The sequence below is a fragment of the Hyperoodon ampullatus genome (genome assembly GCF_949752795.1).
Source record: "Hyperoodon ampullatus genome assembly, chromosome: 14".
NCBI lineage: Eukaryota > Metazoa > Chordata > Mammalia > Artiodactyla > Ziphiidae > Hyperoodon > Hyperoodon ampullatus.
Window position 1 is genome coordinate 34,054,501 of NC_136927.1, and position 17,561 is coordinate 34,072,061.

A 17,561-nucleotide genomic window follows, 5' to 3' on the forward strand; every position below is an offset into this window, starting at 1 on the left:
CCTGCCGATGCAGGGGACATGGGTTCGTGCCCTGGTCCGGGAAGATCCCACATGCCGCAGAGCGGCTGGGCCCGTGAGCCATGGCCACTGAGCCTGCATGTCCGGAGCCTGTGCTCCGCAGCGGGAGAGGCCACAGCAGTGAGAGGCCCGCGTACTGCAAAAAAAAACAAAAAAAACAAAGGAAAAGACAATATCATGTGCAATATTTTACGGTGGAGTTGATGATAAGTGTTGAAAGCTTGGCTCGTTTGTTTAATGTATACATTTTTTTGTTACAGCTTTTTGACATAATTATTGTGAAATTTCTAATATCAGCAACAGCCTATTTTAACAGATTGCATTTTTAACGAGGTTTTTGTCAGAGCCATACTTAACAGGACATTGTTGATATCTTTTCACTGAAAAATCCTCAAGGACACTCTTTGAAGTCTTCAGAATGAGTTTCTTTTGGATATGCTGTTTCCCCTCTGCTGTAACTGTATTTGTGTTCCGAGTTTTCAGTGGGGTGCAGAGAAGATAGCAGCAAAGTGTGGGGAGGGGGCCAGGGCTGGTCCTGGATGCTGCAAGTTGGAGCTGGCACTGAAGGAGATCTCCAGGGACTTCAGAAACTAATAAAAGCCTAGAGGGACGAGAGAGGATTTAGAGAAACAGAATCAGACACATCATACATTTGTGAGTGTAAAAATGGGTTTAAAAGAAAAAAGGAGTTCCAGGTAAATGTAATTCACATTGACTGAAGTGGGGTTGGACTTTTATAGAACACAGCTCGCAGTGTTTTACCCTGACGCTCCCAGAACCTCTGTCAGAACTGGAACTACTTGTAGTGGAATGTAATATTGATCATTGAGAATTTCTTTGTCCAAAAGTAGGGGAAGAGAGGGGATTTTAGGTTATTTGGTGGAATGGTTTTGCTAGCAACAGTAGGTCAGGGTTACAGCTACAGTCCCTGTCTGCTGGCTGTTCGTACCATGGATTCCAGCTCAGTGAAATCCTCCTCTGGCGAGGCTCTTTTTGTATTTTTATAACTAAACACTGAGAGAGAGGAGTCTAAACAACCTCGCTGTATAATAAATTTGTGCAAGCACTGCTAGTCATTTTGAAGCTCCTGCATATTTTAGCTTCATTCCTTATTTGTGTACTTGTTATTTGTGAAAATGGACACCTTTAAATATATTTATTTTTCTGCCACTTTCCTATTCTTTATTTAAAGACAAGTGATATTTTCTTGATCACAAATATTTTGTAATGAAATACTTTCTCTTTCCTAGGGCTTTGTATGCTCTCATATATTTACATTGATGGCAATGTAGAGTTTGAATTTCAGTCTGTAAATGTTTTTGGAAAATAGAAATTTTTATTGTTTTAAAAAGTTCTGGGTATTGGTGACTTGGTGGAAAGTCATTTGAGAGCCTTTAGGTTCTCTGTTTTTTTAACTGCTGACAAAAAGGTGGGATTTTTGTATAGTGGATAAAATGAGTAATTGAAAATGTGTCCGTAGAAATTAACAGTAAGTGGGGTCTTTGTGAGTTGAGAAGTAGTTTTAATGTAGAAGTATTTAGACAAATAAGTAAAATTTCAAAGGAGTTTGAGAAAAAAAAATACTGTGAAAATAAAACAATGACGTGGTTAATCTGGAACTTTTGTCCTTATGCCAATAAAGGGAGGTGCCCCAATAAAGAAGCTTCTCATGTAAATGTTCTTTTGACTCCTGTGTTTTTTTATTTTATATTTATTGATCTACTGTATTAAAGCACCATTTTGCAATAGAAAACTGCAACTGAGACTTTACTTAATTTATACTTTATTACAGAGGCAAAAGTATTGCCACTGTGATTGCAAGTACTCAAAAATAATTGCATACTGGTGATGAGAATGGCTTCCAGGTGCATCTGAAGTGTCAGTGACTTTCCTTGATCACACCCAATGGGTCCAAGGAAAACAAACACTTCCAAAAAGTTACATGCTTTTAAGGAACATCTGTGCAAAAAAAAAAAAAAGTTGTTTAATCTCCTTGGGAATTATATATGAAAACAGGATTTTCCTATCCCTCTTACTCAAAAGCAGGTTCTCAACTGGGGTAGGAATTCCAGGGTCCATCATTTTGTTTGTCTGCTATGGGCAGGTCTTCTTTAATGAGAAGTGGCTAATTCATACAAGTGTGAAAGGACCAGTGTCATGGGTGTCAGACCTGTCTTTTTCTAATCAGCTGTGTGACCTTGAGCAAGTTACCTAGCCTCTCTCTGAGCTCCACTTTGAAAATAAAAGTGGAAATTACTAATACCTACTTTATGGTTGTGAGGATTTGATGAAAATGCACGTAAAGTCAGCTGTTTGGTTACCTTGTGAGAAAGTCTAGTTAAGCTGGAAGCACTTTCATGGAAAGGTCTTTTCAAGGCAAAGATAACTTCCGTTTCACCTGTATTACCTACTTGGTACCAACTTAATCTCAACTGGAGGGGAGGGGCCAGAGGGCTCCACCTGCCAGGCAGTGCTTATTACAGCATCCTATAGACATAGTTTTTGCTCTGTGTGAAGTGGGGCCTCTTTTTCGTCTCACCAGTCTTTTGTAAAATTATTTTTGTTAATATGGAGTTGGATCTATTTGGGTAATATTTCCAAGTTTTAGAACAGCTAAAACTATTCTAAACTCAAATAAGGTGAGAAGTCTCACGCCAGGGTACCTGTCCTCAGTAGGGTCTGTAGGGTATCTTGCTGATTTTTACTCCCAGGGTTCTTAGCCCATCTATGAGTGCCTACGGAATGTCAAGCACCAAGTGTTACTAATGATTTCTGAATGTGTGGGGCTAGCAAACTTTAGGCTCCATTTTCCCAGTTTAAGACAGGTTGTGTTTACTATTAAATACAATCCTATGGAGCAGCACGGCAGGTTCGCAAACTCGGAAAACTTGCTCAAGGTCACTATGGGAAGTGGTACAGCCGTGATAAGAACCTAGGCAGGCGGCGACCCCAGAGCCCGCACTCAGGCCTGGTTGGCTGAAATGTGAGCCTGGCCCTGAGGGCAAGGGCCCTCGCGATGAGCACAGCTCGTCCACTCCCTCTTCCTCCCTCACGCTTTCAGAACTACATTTCCCAGAGCCCCTAGCGGAGGCGGGCCACTCCCTCCCGTTTGGACTACGTTTCCCATGGGGGCCATGCGCCCCCCGCCCCCCATAGATTTCCTCAGCCTCTTGGGGCTGCACCGCTTCCGTCGGACTCCACTTCCCGGTGGCACCCGCGGCTGGGCGCGGCGGCGGGGCGGCCCGAGAGAGAGGGTGAGGGTGAGGGCGAAGGCGAGGGCGAGGGCGGGGGCAGGGGCGGCGGGCGGCCCGTGGCTGAGGAGGCCGCCGCTTCCCTGGGCCTGCCGGGGCGGCCGCCTCCGCGATGCCGCTGCTCGTGGAGGGGCGGCGAGTGAGGCTGCCGCAGTCCGCTGGGGACCTCGTCCGAGCCCACCCGCTTCTGGAGGTGAGCAGGGCCCGGGCGGGGGGCTTCGAGGCGGGCCCGAGGGAATCCGCAGGCGGTCCAGAGCCCTCCTCACCTAGCCGCCACCACCCGCTCTCCCCGAATCAGGCTCGAAACTTGGCGCAGCGGAGGTGCTATCGGCACATCCGGAGCCCAGGCCGCCGGCAGCAGAGTTTCTGCCCTCGCTTGAGGCATCTGTGGAGCTTTTACCTTCTTTGGACCTTAGAGGGCATCTGCTGAGGCCCCTCTTTTCCAAAGGAGGGAACGGGGGCCCAGAGAGGTTAGGTGACTTGTCCAGGGTCGCCCAGCACCGCGGCTTGAGGACACCCCGGGACCCCCTTTCTCCAGACAGGGCGGTCCCAATCTCCAACCCGGACTTGGCCCGTTTAAGCAAATTTGGGAGGCGCCCTTGCTCCCTCGCCGGGGATCCCCACCTGTGGTGAGCGCGGCATCGTCCTTGGGTCCTCAGGAAGCAGGAGGTTTTCTGGGGTGGGCAGGGACATCCTGGCGGGTCGCCTACTCTTCTAGACCCGGGGCCTGGGGCTCCCGGTTAGTTTCAGTCGGAAGAAAGGGCCCTGTTTTCACCCAGCTGGGGCGTGTTGAGGAACCACACCCTGTGGAAGGGTTTTTTGTTTTGTTTCCTGCTTTTGTCCTTAGATGGACCTCTGAACCCTTAGTCCAAGCTTATGCAGAGACTGTTTAGAAAAGGGTTCCTACTGTAAAAAAAAAAAAAAAAAATTCCGAACCAAACCTCCCACTTGCCCCAGATCCAGTTAAGGGGAAATCAACCATTTCATTGATTTAAGAGATTCATGTTGAGCCTCTAATGTACGTTGCCTGTGGTGTTTGCCTCTTTCCCCACAATCAGGACATTTATAGGGTGGGGATGGTTTTTAATCACAGGGTGGCTCAAATACCGTGACTGTTAATTAAGTGCCATAAAGGGAAAAAAAAAAAAGCTCCTTTTCACTCTGCAAAGTGAAGCCGGGGAACCTGATTGAGTCTGTAGGCTTAGGGAATGTATTTTTGGGTTTTCTTCTGTAACAGTTGCAGGGTGATTTTGTCTGCATGCTTGTTTTGTTTATTTTCCTTTGGTCTCTCCCCCAGAATGTAAGCTTCCTGAAGGCAGACAGTGTGTCTTTGTATCCTCAGAGCCTAGGGCAGTCCCTGTCAGTGAATCTGTGCTTTGTAAATATTTGTTACACAAATGTCTGAGCAGAATGACCCCTGAAAATGACCCAAAAGATGAGGGGGGGTGTTACTGACAGGGAAAAGAGGACAACTCTGTGTGATTCTCAACTTGCATTTCAAGAAAACAATAATATTAGCCAACACATACTGGGCCCCTAGCAGACACTAGGTTAAGTGTTAAGCACTTTCCTTGTACTGTGTCACTGCCACACCATGAACTGGTGCAGTGGGGAGTACGACTCACCAAGGGAGAAAAATTGCAGCTGCCTAAAGAATATAGGTGGCACCCTATTCTTATGTCTGCTTGAAATTTTCTATGATAAAAAGTTAGATCAGTGTCCAAGGCAGCCCCGTAAGTGTGTAGAGAGGGGGGAATGAGATGAGATACCAGGGCGGCTGGCCCCCTAGAAGGGAGGTTTGGCCTCTTTGGGGAGAGATGTGGCCTAGAAATGCTGTGTAGTGGGGACTAGTTTGCCTTACAGGAATGGGGGAGCGGGGGTGGGGGCACTTCCATCTCAGCAGCCTAAGGGAAGAGGGGGAGGGCATTCTAGCTGAGCAAGCTGGACTGTGCCCCGTGGCCCCTGGGCGGGAGGGGAAGGCCCCGAAGGCAGGTGGACTGGCCCGTTTCCCTGGCAGAGAGGGCAGAAGGGGCAGAGTGGAAGATAAGCCGGGAGAGGTAGGTCGTACCTAGGTGGCAGGGGTTTAGATGGATCTTTCAGCTGACGTGCAATGTGGAGAAATGAAAGGTTTAATAATTTTTTTTTAATAACAAGTAGTGTCCCCTTTGTAAGAAAATAGAAATGATAAATCTCAAAAAGAAGAAAAAAGAATCTGTGACCACAACCATGCTTCACATTTTGCTATACTTTTTTACATGATAGCATACTATATATTCTGTTCTATAATGTGTCTTTTTCATGTGACAGTAGGTTGTGAGTATGCAGTAGCAGCACTTACAAGCCTGTCCATAGCTAGGCTTAGCATAGGATAATAGTAACAACAGCAACAATGATAGCAATGCAGTGGAACTTGCTGAGCATCCCAGCCCTAGGAAGCAGGTACTGCTGCTGTTCCCATTTTACAGATGGGAACTCTGAGGCACAGAGGGTGGAGTAAATTGCCCAAGATCCCACATCCTGTGAGTGGTGAAGCCTGGATCGCAACCCAGGCGATCCGCCTTTGCCTCTAGAGCAGCAGTGCTCAATACATTAGCCACTGGCCGCATGTGGCGATTTACATTTAAGTTAATTAAAATTTAAAAATCAGCTCCTCAGTCACACTAGCCACGTTTCAAGTGCTCCACAGCCACGTGTGGCCAGTGGCTGCTGTATGAGACAGGGCAGGTACAGATCCTTGCCATCGCTGCAGAAAGCGCCCTTGGGCGGTGCTGTCTAGAGCCTTTGTTCTTAACCAGTCACTGGACGCTCAGGGACTGGTCCTGCGACCTCCTGAGAAACAGTCCCATGGAATTCCACGTAACTTCGTTCCTGCCTTTAAGCATGCGCGATATTTATGCTCTTTCCCCATTAGGAACATTCACAGAGCTAAACCTTTATAAACCCCTGTAATTATTCCTCAGAAGGGTTTTTTTGAGCAGAAAAGCGGGGTCAGGACAGGGGACCAGAGGTGGGGAATGTTGACAGCCACCCCCTACAGACCTGCTGTCAGTTAATCCTCCCACAGCCTAAGGAGTGGCCGTCATCAGCCCCGTTTCCCAGAGGAGGGCACAGAGCACCGAAGCTCAGCCTAATGCCCAGGTCACTGGCTCAGGGAGAGGCCCCCGGGCACTATATTGCAGGAATTAGGTGTAAGGGAGGAAAGGACTGAGATGAGGTAGCGCCCGAGGGGTGGGAAGAAGGCTCAGTTCTGAGGGCTGCGCCCGGCGGCACTCTCATACTTGCTCTCCCGTTTTCTTCAAATTTCAGTGTCACTCATAAGTAGCTTTCTGGGGACACAGCCACGGCCACTTGTCATGTGTCGTCTATGCTGCTTTCACGCTGAGGAGCTGAGACCACGCGGTCTGCAAAGCCCAGGATACTTACTGTCTGGCCCTTTTCTGAAACAAGTGTACTGACCCCTGGGTTAAGAGAACAGTGCCATCCGGTAGGGACTGGGAAATGAGGATGAGCCGCAGCAGGAGAGACTGAGGGAAAAGATATTTTTTCGTGAACCTGAGCGTCCAGCGAATAATAAAAGTTCAGAAAAAGTTCAGAAAACGACTGCTTTTATTTCAGAAAGGATGCGAGTTTATAAAGTAGGACTGTGTGTTTTTCCACAGAGGAGAACTTTGGCTAAACTTTTTTCACTTTCTGGCCATTCTCTCTCCTGATAATTTGTGCTTCTGTTTCTCTGGGAAATAGCAGGAGCTGTGTCGATGAGAGACGTTGTGATTTTTGGTCTTGGGCACGCAAGTGATAATTCATTTCTCAGAAATAGCTTTGCTTTTGGGTGGTGACCAAGTTGTGAAAATGAGTGGTAAAAATTTGCCTTGACTTCTCCCTCCCCCTCCCCGAAAAGAACAAAAAGAGGTAAGTATTAAAGGCGTAATAAAAAGGAAATTCTGCATTCTCCTTTATCTTATCTTGAATTAAGATAAAAGGAAATTCTGCATTCTCCTTTATCTTATCTTGAATTAAGGTGAGAAATGGCGTGAAAATGAAAAGTGCTTACTGCTCTGAGGTGTTGTGAGTTTTTGCACGATTGGCTGCATCTCTTTTTCTCCCTGACTCGGCCGTCCGGTCACACACTGCACTTCACTCAGGCCTTAGTTCCTTTCTTCTTTAAAAAATTTTTTTTATTGAAGTATAGTTGATTTACATTGTTGAGTTAATTTCTGCTGTACAGCAAAGTGATTCAGTTACATATATATACTCTTTCATATTCCTTTACGTTATGGTGTATTACAGGATATTGAATATAGTTCCTTGTGCTGTACTGTAGGACCTTGTTGTTTATCTATCCTATATATAATAGTTTGCATCTGCTAATCCCAACTTAGTTCCTTTCTTAAATGGAGGGGCCAGTCTCACTATAACTGCTGCCTTGTTTCCAATTAATGAAAGTTTATTAAAAGAGAACCCTCTAGAACTCATCAAGCGTATCGTCATGTTTTTTTACATCTCTTGTATTTTGTTAAGTAAGCAAGTACTAACCTAAATTAGCACCAACAGTGAGGAATGGCCAGAAGCCAGTGTAAGACCATAAAAATGTTCCCTGGTCTAGACAGTTACACAAGCTCTGTATTTGCACATGTGGTTAGGAAATGGTTTATTGAGTTTATTTGTTGCAAGTAAGAAAATTATGAAACATTTTAGTGATGCCTCAATTTGATGTTTTTGAAAAAAAAAAGTTTAATTTAGTTCTCATGAATTAACCACCTGAGTTTTTTCCCCCCAGGCTTACTAATAATTTATACAAATATTCAATTAGTCAGAATTTTCACACCTAAAATTAACCTATCTTTTCATAAATTTGCTTATTTATGAGGGCTCCTTTTTGGTTTTCTACTTTAATAACATAATTACATCATAGGACATTTGGAGAATAGAGCGACAGTTAGATGACTTGTGTTTGCCCTGTTCTAACACAATCTTGGTTATATTGGTGAATTTCCTTCCAGTATTTTTCCCTATATGTGGCAACATTTTTAGCATTGTTGTATTAACAGCATATTTGCAGCTTAAATTTTTTCTTTTTTTACTCGAATCTTGCTCTTCAGTTTACATTTCCAAACTCTTTTCCCATAGTCTTCATTTTTCATGACTGTGCAGTTAGCAGTTGTGAGTTGGTTCTGCATAATTTACTTGCCTTTTCTGTGGTTGTCCCCAGCTTTGTGCCATTCTCGATAACACAGGGATTGAGTGCATTTTGGGTTATTTCCACCATACAGATTTCCAGAGGTGGGAATTACTAGATTAGGAGATAGGTACGGTCTGGATCCCTCCTCCTCTTTAAAGAAAGTGAAAAAGGTCTGTGATTTCTGGGCCACCCAATCCACTAGTCCATATGATCTGATTCTCTTTACAATTGTAAAGAATGGGGAAAAGATTTTTGCATCTTATTTCATAGGTACTAGGGTCTTGTTCTGTAGGGTGAAAAAAGAACAGAACTTCCTTGTTTCCTTCACATTGTTCCACATGGTAGTTACTGCTGCTGCCTTTTTATTTTAGCTTTTCTGTCAGATAATACACACACCTCAGACCTCACGAGTGTGTGTTTCCCACGTAGGGCACACTTTGGCTCTCTCCACCTCTCTAGTCACTCAATCCTCACTAATTTCCATCACTATTTTATTTTTTTTTTTAATTAAACAGGAAAGAGCCAGACTTCTCAGAGGTCAGTCTGTTCAACAAGTGGGACCCCAGGGCCTTCTGTATGTTCAGCAAAGAGAGCTTGCAGTGACCTCCCCAAAGGATGGTAGGTTAGGAAGCAGTGAATTGGGCGTTATCCCCAAAGGCTACTGGATATTTTATTTTATTTCTTTTTTAAACAGGCTCCATCTCCATTCTGGGTTCTGATGATGCCACCACTTGTCACATTGTGGTCCTGAGGCACACAGGTATGATGAGAGAGATGAAGGAAACCGTTAACTTAAACGGACCCAACACGTGGGACCATGAATTTCTCGATTTGCGTTTCCTGGCTCCGCTTACCTCTTCTCCATCTGCATGGCCCCTCCCTGTGGCCCTGGTCAGATGGGTTGGCTGGGCAGCCCAGACGTCTCTATTTTTCCTTTTACAGGCTGTTCAAAGATGAGGCGGTCCGAATGGACAGGCGTAGACCTGGCCTGCTCCCCGAGTTCTCATCGGGAATAACATGAGTCGTTTCACCCTTGTTCTTCAGGTAATGGGGCTACCTGCTTGACACATTGTGACGGAACTGACACCAAAGCTGAGGTCCCCTTGATCATGAACTCCATAAAATCCTTTTCCGACCACACTCAATGTGGAAGGTGAGCTCCACGCTACTCTGTTTTGTGATATTGGGAACTTGACACCATCGCGTAGAGGAAACAGCCGTGGCAGCTGTTCCAGCAACGTGGCCTGTCACCAGTACAGTGGCTGCCTGGTCCCCCTGGAGCAGAACGTGGCCCAGCGTCGGCCCCTCGTCAGTAGTTGCTGAGGGAGTGGATGGGTGGCGGGTACGAGGGGAGGTTTGACTTTGAATCTGTAGTTCTGTTCTCAGTAATGTCCTCTTAGATGTCCATTTTGCGGACATTGCCTTGGTACACCCCAGCAGTGGAATCTCTTCATTCCTTCAGCAGTTGTTTGTTGAATGTTTCCTGTGAACTAGAACTTGTTATAGGGACATAGCAGTGAATGGAGTAGACAAACCCTGCCCCGGCGGGGCTCATATTCCATAGCAAGGAGATGTCAGCAAAACAGGATTTTAACGATGGACAGGGCTCTGAGGAACAGGGCTGGGGAGGAGCCGGAGATGGCCGGGAGGAAGGGGGTGCAGTTCTCAGTGTCATGGATTCTGGACGAGAGCTGACGCCTGCCCTGGGTGTCCACCACAGCGCCCAATCCTCTCACCGGTGACAGAAAGCGTGACCACCTGTTTCACGTGTGTGGCCCCGAGATTCAGCTTCCCAGAGTCACAGGGTTAGTTAAACGGGAGGCCCATGACCCCGGCCTGGCTGGTGCTCACGCCTGTCCTCTCCCCTTTCTCTCCCGATGGCGGGCCTGGCAGGCATCTCATCTTATTTGAAGTCTAAGGCAGCAGTTCATTTGAATGAACTAGTCTAGTCATATGCAAGTTCTTAGAATCCCAGGGGTTTAAAAGACCAGCCTCTCTGTCCGAGTTTCACTAGTGTAACACAGAGCAGTTTTTAAATTTAACTCTTCTCCTGCCAGGTTTGTGACAGGCTGGGCTAGCCTCACGGCTTTGTAGCTTGTGCAGTTGCCAGACTGCTGGGCCCTCCAGGTTACGTAGCCGGACTGGCCCATGGGCCCAACTCCATGATTCTCAGCACACAGTTGTAAGATAGATGTCATGAGGCAACTTGATGCTTTGCCCTGTGCTGCTGATGCAGAAGATTCTGGTTCATTCCTCAGGAGGATTTTGTCTGTCAGTAGAAGGGATGTGAAATACGGCCACACTTTCCCAAGCTCTGGTTGCCAGGTTGTCACAGGCTGAGGACCAGGGGTTAGCAGAGAAGTGTGCATGGGGCACTCAGGGTTAACAAAGTTAGTGCGGTCTTTCCAGCTGTAGGGCTTCCTACGTGGAGCTTTGCTGTGCATGGTGACTCCCTTGGGGAGTAGGCAAGGCTTCCCAAACTTATTTAACCCCAAGAACACTTTTTTCTGTTTCATGAGGCCAGTGTTCAGGGGAACACACTTTGGGAAAAGCTGGTGTTGTAGATAAGCATGTGCTTTAGCCAGAGATGCCGTTTCCTTCTCCTTGAAACGGAGATGCAAACCCATCTCTCCACAACGCTGGGTGGTAGAGAAGACGGCGTCTGTGCAGGGATGGTGTCAGTCCCGCCCTTCCCAGTTCTGCACCCCAGGTCCTCTTAGGCTGAGACTTTTAAGAGGTTTTGGAAGCATCCCGCTCAGGGCAGGTCGATAGTGTGACATGGTTGTCTTCTTCCAGAGCAGCCTTTTTCACCCTGTGCCTCGAGGTGGCATCATGTTGGTGTTAAGACACAGCTCCGCTCGGCCCCCAGGAACCCGGGCAGGGTCCCAGTGTGCCGCATGGGTTCTTGTGCATGTGCTGAGGTGTAAACGGGGCCCGGGAGCCGAGAGCTGAAGTTCACAGCAGACCCAGCACACGCTGTCCCGTGCTGTTGGGCCTCTGACCACCTCCTGTCTCTTTGCCAGGCTGGAAGTGCACCTCGTGGGCGGCTTCAGTGATGACAGGCAGTTGTCACAAAAACTGACTCATCAGCTTCTTAGTAAGTTCACTTTTTTCCTCAAATTTGATAAAAATATGTATCTATTTTTGCTTAGATAAAAATCCCAATTAGTACAGAACCTATGAGGGGTGCACCTGCTTGGAGCCACACAAACTGCTCAGCTTGGAATCTTCCATAAAGACTGGATAGTAAAGAGCTAAATGCTTAGAGGTAATGGGATGGGGACAAGATTTTCTTTCAAAATAGCAGGTGATGCATCCCAAAATAGCAAGTGCTATGAACTGTGTGAAAACAAGAACCACCTTCTGGGCAGAAATGTCCATTTTAATCTGAAGAGAATTAAAACCCTGATAAAAGCCAATTTTTCCCGTTAAATTAGCAAATATTAAAAAAAAAAAAAAGATGTTCTTTGATTAACCATGAGGCAGCGAGGTGGATGTATTCCTGCAGCACTGGAACATACTTTGGTGTAACCTGTCAGGAAAGCCATTGGCATCATGGTCCATCATGGACCCAGTAATTCCCCTTCTGGGAATGTATTATTAGAAAATAATCTGAGATGTACACAGAGATTTATGCCCAAAGATGGGCCATAGAATGTTATTTACAATTGGAAATAATCTAATGTCCATTAGTAGAGGAATAGTTATATAGCCATTAAAAAATAATACTTATGAAGAGGTTTGAATTACATGGGAAAATACATATGTACAAAACAATCAGGATATAAAATTTTCTACATCTGAGCTCAGCTGTGCACGGACAAATATGGCGGGAAATATACTGAATGTTAACTGCTAGGATTATGGGCATTAAAAGCCCATACACTTATATCTTTAAAAACCCACATATTCTTTCCACTCTCCTGTATTTTCCAAATTTTTCATAATGATCAAATTTTGTATGACTGATAATCAGGAAAAAAAGTTATTTAGGAAAAGGGTAAAAATCTTATGAATGAGTTTGTCCCCCCAACCTCCCAGAATGGAGAGAAGAGTGGAAAGCCTTGGTCAAAGTTTCCTTTGAGCTTGAGGCTAGGAGCACGCCTGTCCCTTGGCAGGCAGGGTTCTGGGCATCAGCTCACGTGGATCTGACCTCTGATAAGAGGCCAGGTTGTGACCGGAAGGCTAGTGGATCCGACTCTCTGTCCCCTTCTTGACTTGTTCAGCATATGCTCTGCTAATTAAAGGAACTTTTTTTTTTTAATTGTGTGTCAAATGCCTGAAATCTTTTGAATACTGCCCACAGCTCAGAACTGGCTTATAAATTGGCAGATGGATTTTGTTTTTTTTGTTTTTGTTTTAGTATTTATTTTTTTTAGGCCGCGCCGGCTTAGTTGCGGCACTCAGGATCTTCCTTGTGGCATGCGGGGTCTTTTTAGTTACAGCAGCATGTGGGATCTTCTTTTAGTTGCAGCGTGAGGACTCTTAGTTGCAGCATGCACGTGGGATCTCGTTCCCAGACCAGGGATCGAACCCAGGCCCCCTGCATTGGGAGCGAGGAGTCTTACCCACTGGACCGCCAGGAAAGTCCCTAAAGGAACTTTTTTGACATCAGTTTTTAAATTCTCATTGTAGGTGAATTTGACAGACAGGAAGATGACATTCACTTGGTGACATTATGTGTGACAGGTAAGTTCTGCCATCTTTCCCAAAGCAAAGCTGTAGATTTCGGGGATGTTTTGCCCTTGCTCTTAAAGCAGGACCCAGCATCTGTTTCTCAGTCGTAGACGGCACTGTTTGTCAATGCTTTCATGCCTTCTGGCTTTTCCCATATCTTCTGGGATGGCCTTCCCCGCCCTCCCCACTCCAAATCCTGCTCAACCTCAGTTGAGATCCTGACCCCCCTTGAGTGCAACTCCTCCGTCCTTCCTTGGGATTCTCAGCAGCCTGCTCTGTACTCCTGGGAAGGAGGAGGGGCCAGATCCCGGAGAGGAGCTGCCGCCACGCGTGTAGGCCACTGGGAGGCCCGGACTCTGGAGAGGCAGTTTGTTCGCTATAACCTTACTGCTCTGGGGCTCAGTGGGGAAACAGGGACACAGTCCCTTTCATATTCTGATTTCCCCCCTTTTGCAGTGGGGGCTCCTTCTTGGCCTTTATTTATGGAAAATAAAAGCGATTGTTTGGGGCTTCCCTGGTGGCACAGTGGTTGAGAGTCCACCTGCTGATGCAGGGGACATGGGTTCATGCCCCCGTTCGGGAGGATCCCACATGCCGCGGAGCGGCTGGGCCCGTGAGCCATGGCCGCTGAGCCTGCGCGTCCGGAGCCTGTGCTCCACAACAGAAGAGGCCACAACAGTGAGAGGCCCGCGTACCGCAAAAAAAAAAAAAGTAATTGTTTGGTATTTCTTAAAAATTGATCTTAAAATTTCTTTTTTTTACGTGTTAGAATTAAATGACCGGGAAGAAAATGAAAACCACTTTCCAGTAATTTATGGCATTGGTAAGTAGCGTGTTGATCGGAGGGTTTATTGGTCTCACACTGACAAGACAAGCTCCGGTTAAAGGCCGATTCCACCAGCTAGTAAGCCCGTTGCTGTCAGTGTGTCACAGCGTTAGGTTCAGATCCTGACTTCTCGGTTTATTTGCTGGGCAAGAAGCTTACCTTCTCTAACCTTTATCTACAAAATAGAGAAAACATCCAAATCCTAAGACTGTGAAAAGAAACAGGGTAGCAAATATAAAGTGTAGGCATCACCCCCATTAGGGGAAAGCTGAATGTCAGTGGTCTCTGCTCCCCCAAGAGGCCTCTCTGCTTTCTTCCAGCCAGTGCTGTGGGGGCTGGAGCAGGGCATTTGAATTTGAATCTTCTTATACTTAGGGAACTAATTAAGGTTTTGATTGAGAACAAAGATCCTACAAAGGAAAGTGTGCAACCACCAGGCTAAAGAAAACCCAGAACTTTCCTCCCTCCTGTAACAGCCCCTAGGACTCCCAAGGCTGTAATAGGGTGAGCCTGGCTGTCTCTACAGAGGGCTCCTGCCGTATCTGTGACATTTGATTTATTTGGCTGGGTGTCCACTGCTTTATTCTCTATACTTTGTATGTCTGAAACAGTTGATAAAAACCTACACACAAACACCAGATTTGGCCCCAGTCCCAGGCCATGTTCGCAGCCGTGTTTGGTCACAGGGCTGACCAGGGAGGCTTTGCCACGCGCTGCCTGAAGAGATGGCGCACCTCCTGTGGGGGGGGCCCTTGGTTTGGAACCAGGTCTTACCTAGTCCAGCTCAGGCCTCAGCTCTTCTCAGCGAGATGCTTGGCTAAAGGGTTGCATTATCCCTTTCCAGGAAGGGAGACGCTACAGACACCTAAGAGTAACTTTGTTCAGTTTCCACTCTTTTCTCTCTGAGGGAGACTCATCCATATTCTATTACATGTGGTGGTGGAAGTGTGAGACTGTGCCAACCCTTGTGGCTTTTGTCAATTGGAAGTCATCCTGTTGTCCCTCACAGCTGTCAACATCAAAACCTCGGAGATCTACAGAGCCTCCTTCCAAGACCGAGGTCCGGAGGAGGAGCTACGTGCCGCACGAGCTTTAACAGGAGGACCAGTGAGTTTGATATCATCTTTGTGTTACAGGGTTAAGGAAAAAAGGGGGGCATCAAACCCCAAAGTCTAAAGTTTTATAGACCTTAGAAATGAAAAGTTTATAACACTTCTTTAAAGTTGTACATGATCAGGAACCACCACGAACACATCATGTAGAGTAAAGATGAACGTTTTCAGTTATAAACTCAAGACCCCAGTTCTCTGCCGTGAAGATGTTGGGGAGGTATGTGAACACCCAGCACCCAGATCCAAAGAGAACGAGCCCCTTTTACTTTGTAAGGACTTTACCAGTGAAGTTGCTGCAAAGAAAGGCGAGCTAAGGGGGAAGAAGAGCCTTCTCCCCTCTGCACCTCAGGATCACACTCTCCTCTGGACCAAGTAACTGAAGACCAGTTTGCTGGGCTGAACGGATTAACCCCAAGAATAATCAAATCACTTTAAAAGTCTGATTGCCTTAGGGTGCTTTTTAATTAAGTAACACCTTCATTTTAAAAGTTAGAAAAATAAAAACCTAAGACTTACACGTTGTTTGAGGAATGGGTGAAAGAATCCTTTTAAAATGCTTAAAGTGTGAAAAAAAATAGAAATCACATTCAGAGTACCCAAAAGAAATCTGCTCACTTATGAAATGCTGCCACTTTCATTGGAAATATCTGGATTCAATGGTCTGTTCTGCCAACCCTTTGACATTGTTAGGGTTCCTTCTGCAGCCTCTCAAGTAGCATAACAGCCTTGATTTAGCTAAGATTCAGGACATATTTCAGTCTCAGTAACCAAAATTGAACATTGCTGGTGAAGCTGAAAACTACCATTGGCACATTTAAGAATTCAGGGAATTGATCATTTGGCAAATTAACATTTTTACAAATTGGTTTTTCCCTTCTTTTGATGGGGCAACGGCATGTGTACTTTTAAGTTTCAGGGTTACTCGGGGTGTGAATAATGAGGCAGAGTTTCATGTAGCATTGAGGAGTGTGGACTTCAGTCAAACACACCTGGGTCTGGGCCTGGCCCTAACACTTATGGACGTGTGACCATGGGCAACGGGCCCATCTCTCTGAGCCTCGGGTTTCCAACCAAAATGGGAAAAATGCCATCTTCCTGCAGGACTGTTGTTAGAACTAAACAAAGTAATGTCGGTTTCCCACAAAGTGTAGTACCAGAGAGGTGCAAAGTATTCAGTAAGTAGCAGCTTCTGTTACTATGAGACAAAAATTGAAAGAAGCTTATCACCCAGACAAATGCCTTAATTTCAAGACTACACTGGAGCTTGCATTAAAGGTAGGGTTTAAGCTGATAACATTCCTTAAATTCTATCCTTGAAACGTTCTTTTTTAGATGATTAGTATTTACGATGCAGAGACAGAACAACTTCGTATAGGACCATATTCCTGGATGCCATTTCCCCATGTGGATTTCTGGTTGCAGCAAGATGATAAGCAAATACTAGAGGTGAGAATTTACAGGTTGGGTAAATCTTAAATCTGTGGACCTTGGTTTCCTCATCTGTAAGGAAAAAAAAAAGGGATTAGACTAGATAACAGCAGCTTTTCCTTCAGTGTTTGGAGGATGCCATTGGCAGACCCTGTTTAGCTGCTGTATCAGTCGGGCGTAAGTGGAGTCCTGGATGGACATCTACGCAGGGGAGCAGTAGGCAACCAACTGTTTTGTTCTCATTAACCCAGGACACCTCCTTTCTTATGTAATTTTACAAATTACATATATTTATATAGTGATCTGAGAACAGCCTGATTAATGTTTAAGGAGCACAGAGAGACTCTGACGTTTTTATCAAAGTAGGGAACGGAACAGGGTTCTTCTCACATGCCCCAAATCTTGTTTGTTTTTCCAGAACCTTTCCACGTCACCTCTGGCTGAGCCCCCCCACTTTGTTGAACATATTAGATCTACCTTGATGTTTTTAAAGAAATACCCTTCTCCAGCTAACACGCTGTTTCCTGGAAATAAGGCTCTACTCTACAAAAAAAATGAAGATGGCTTATGGGAAAAGATCTCTTCTCCAGGAAGCTAAAAATAAATAGGAATTACCAAAGAAAGCAACTTTTTGGCATGACAAAAGACCACTGGTGGAGGTAGGAAAGAATATGAATTTGGAATCTACATCCATTCAGTCTTAGGTCTCTTTCCTTGCTCCATGTTTTTCAAATGACTTTAAAATAAAATCTTATTTTGGCAAAGGCATTTGTTTAGGTTTACTTTTTGGTTAGTAATGAGAGGCAGAGGAGAAACGAGCTTTCTCACTGTGCTATAAGCAGCTATTTCAGATACGTGGGTAAGTCTAATTCTGCTAAATTAGTGAATAAGGGAAAAACTCATCTATTTTGTTTAAAAGAACAATATTTAAAATGCAGTAAAGTTCGGTGAGAATTTATACATCTCACAGAGATATTTTTTTTTGACCTCAAAATATTTTAGAAGCATCAAATCCAAAACTGATGTTATATTTTTAGAAACCTTTATTTTTCTGAAATTGTTATCCAAAA

At 45.4% G+C, this 17,561-nt stretch overlaps 2 protein-coding genes across 3 annotated transcripts in view; one reads left to right on the plus strand and one right to left on the minus strand.

Annotated features, from left to right (window-relative positions):
- Window positions 1-3,290: 3,290 nt before the first annotated feature.
- Window positions 3,291-17,259, plus strand: NTAN1 (N-terminal asparagine amidase). 2 transcript variants are annotated; one of them, XM_079718720.1, is made up of 10 exons: window positions 3,291-3,462; window positions 8,964-9,066; window positions 9,143-9,208; window positions 9,493-9,601; window positions 11,472-11,545; window positions 13,084-13,137; window positions 13,895-13,948; window positions 14,961-15,058; window positions 16,396-16,509; window positions 16,910-17,259. In XM_079718720.1, exons 1-10 carry the CDS (start codon window positions 3,382-3,384, stop codon window positions 17,087-17,089), a joined length of 933 nt encoding a protein of 310 aa, XP_079574846.1. In that variant the 5' UTR covers window positions 3,291-3,381; the 3' UTR covers window positions 17,090-17,259. The 2 variants fall into 2 exon arrangements, with proteins under 2 accessions (XP_079574846.1, XP_079574847.1); XM_079718721.1 differs by lacking the exons at window positions 8,964-9,066; window positions 9,143-9,208 and having other exon boundaries at window positions 3,293-3,462.
- The window catches only part of PDXDC1 (pyridoxal dependent decarboxylase domain containing 1), a 38,795-nt gene continuing 37,686 nt past the window's right edge, over window positions 16,453-17,561 (minus strand). Inside the window, exon 23 of the mRNA XM_079718717.1 lies at window positions 16,453-16,563. Coding sequence (XP_079574843.1) covers window positions 16,504-16,563 — 60 coding nt within the window. The 3' untranslated portion in view covers window positions 16,453-16,503. The remainder of the gene's footprint in view (window positions 16,564-17,561) is intronic.

Bases quoted from the DNA above. Each gene is read 5' to 3' on its own strand.
- NTAN1 (XM_079718720.1), top strand. From the start codon at position 3,382: ATGCCGCTGCTCGTGGAGGGGCGGCGAGTGAGGCTGCCGCAGTCCGCT. The intron at 3,463-8,963 runs GTGAGCAGGGCC...TTAATTAAACAG, and splicing joins GAGCCCACCCGCTTCTGGAG to GAAAGAGCCAGACTTCTCAG. The intron at 9,067-9,142 runs GTAGGTTAGGAA...TTTTTTAAACAG, and splicing joins AGTGACCTCCCCAAAGGATG to GCTCCATCTCCATTCTGGGT.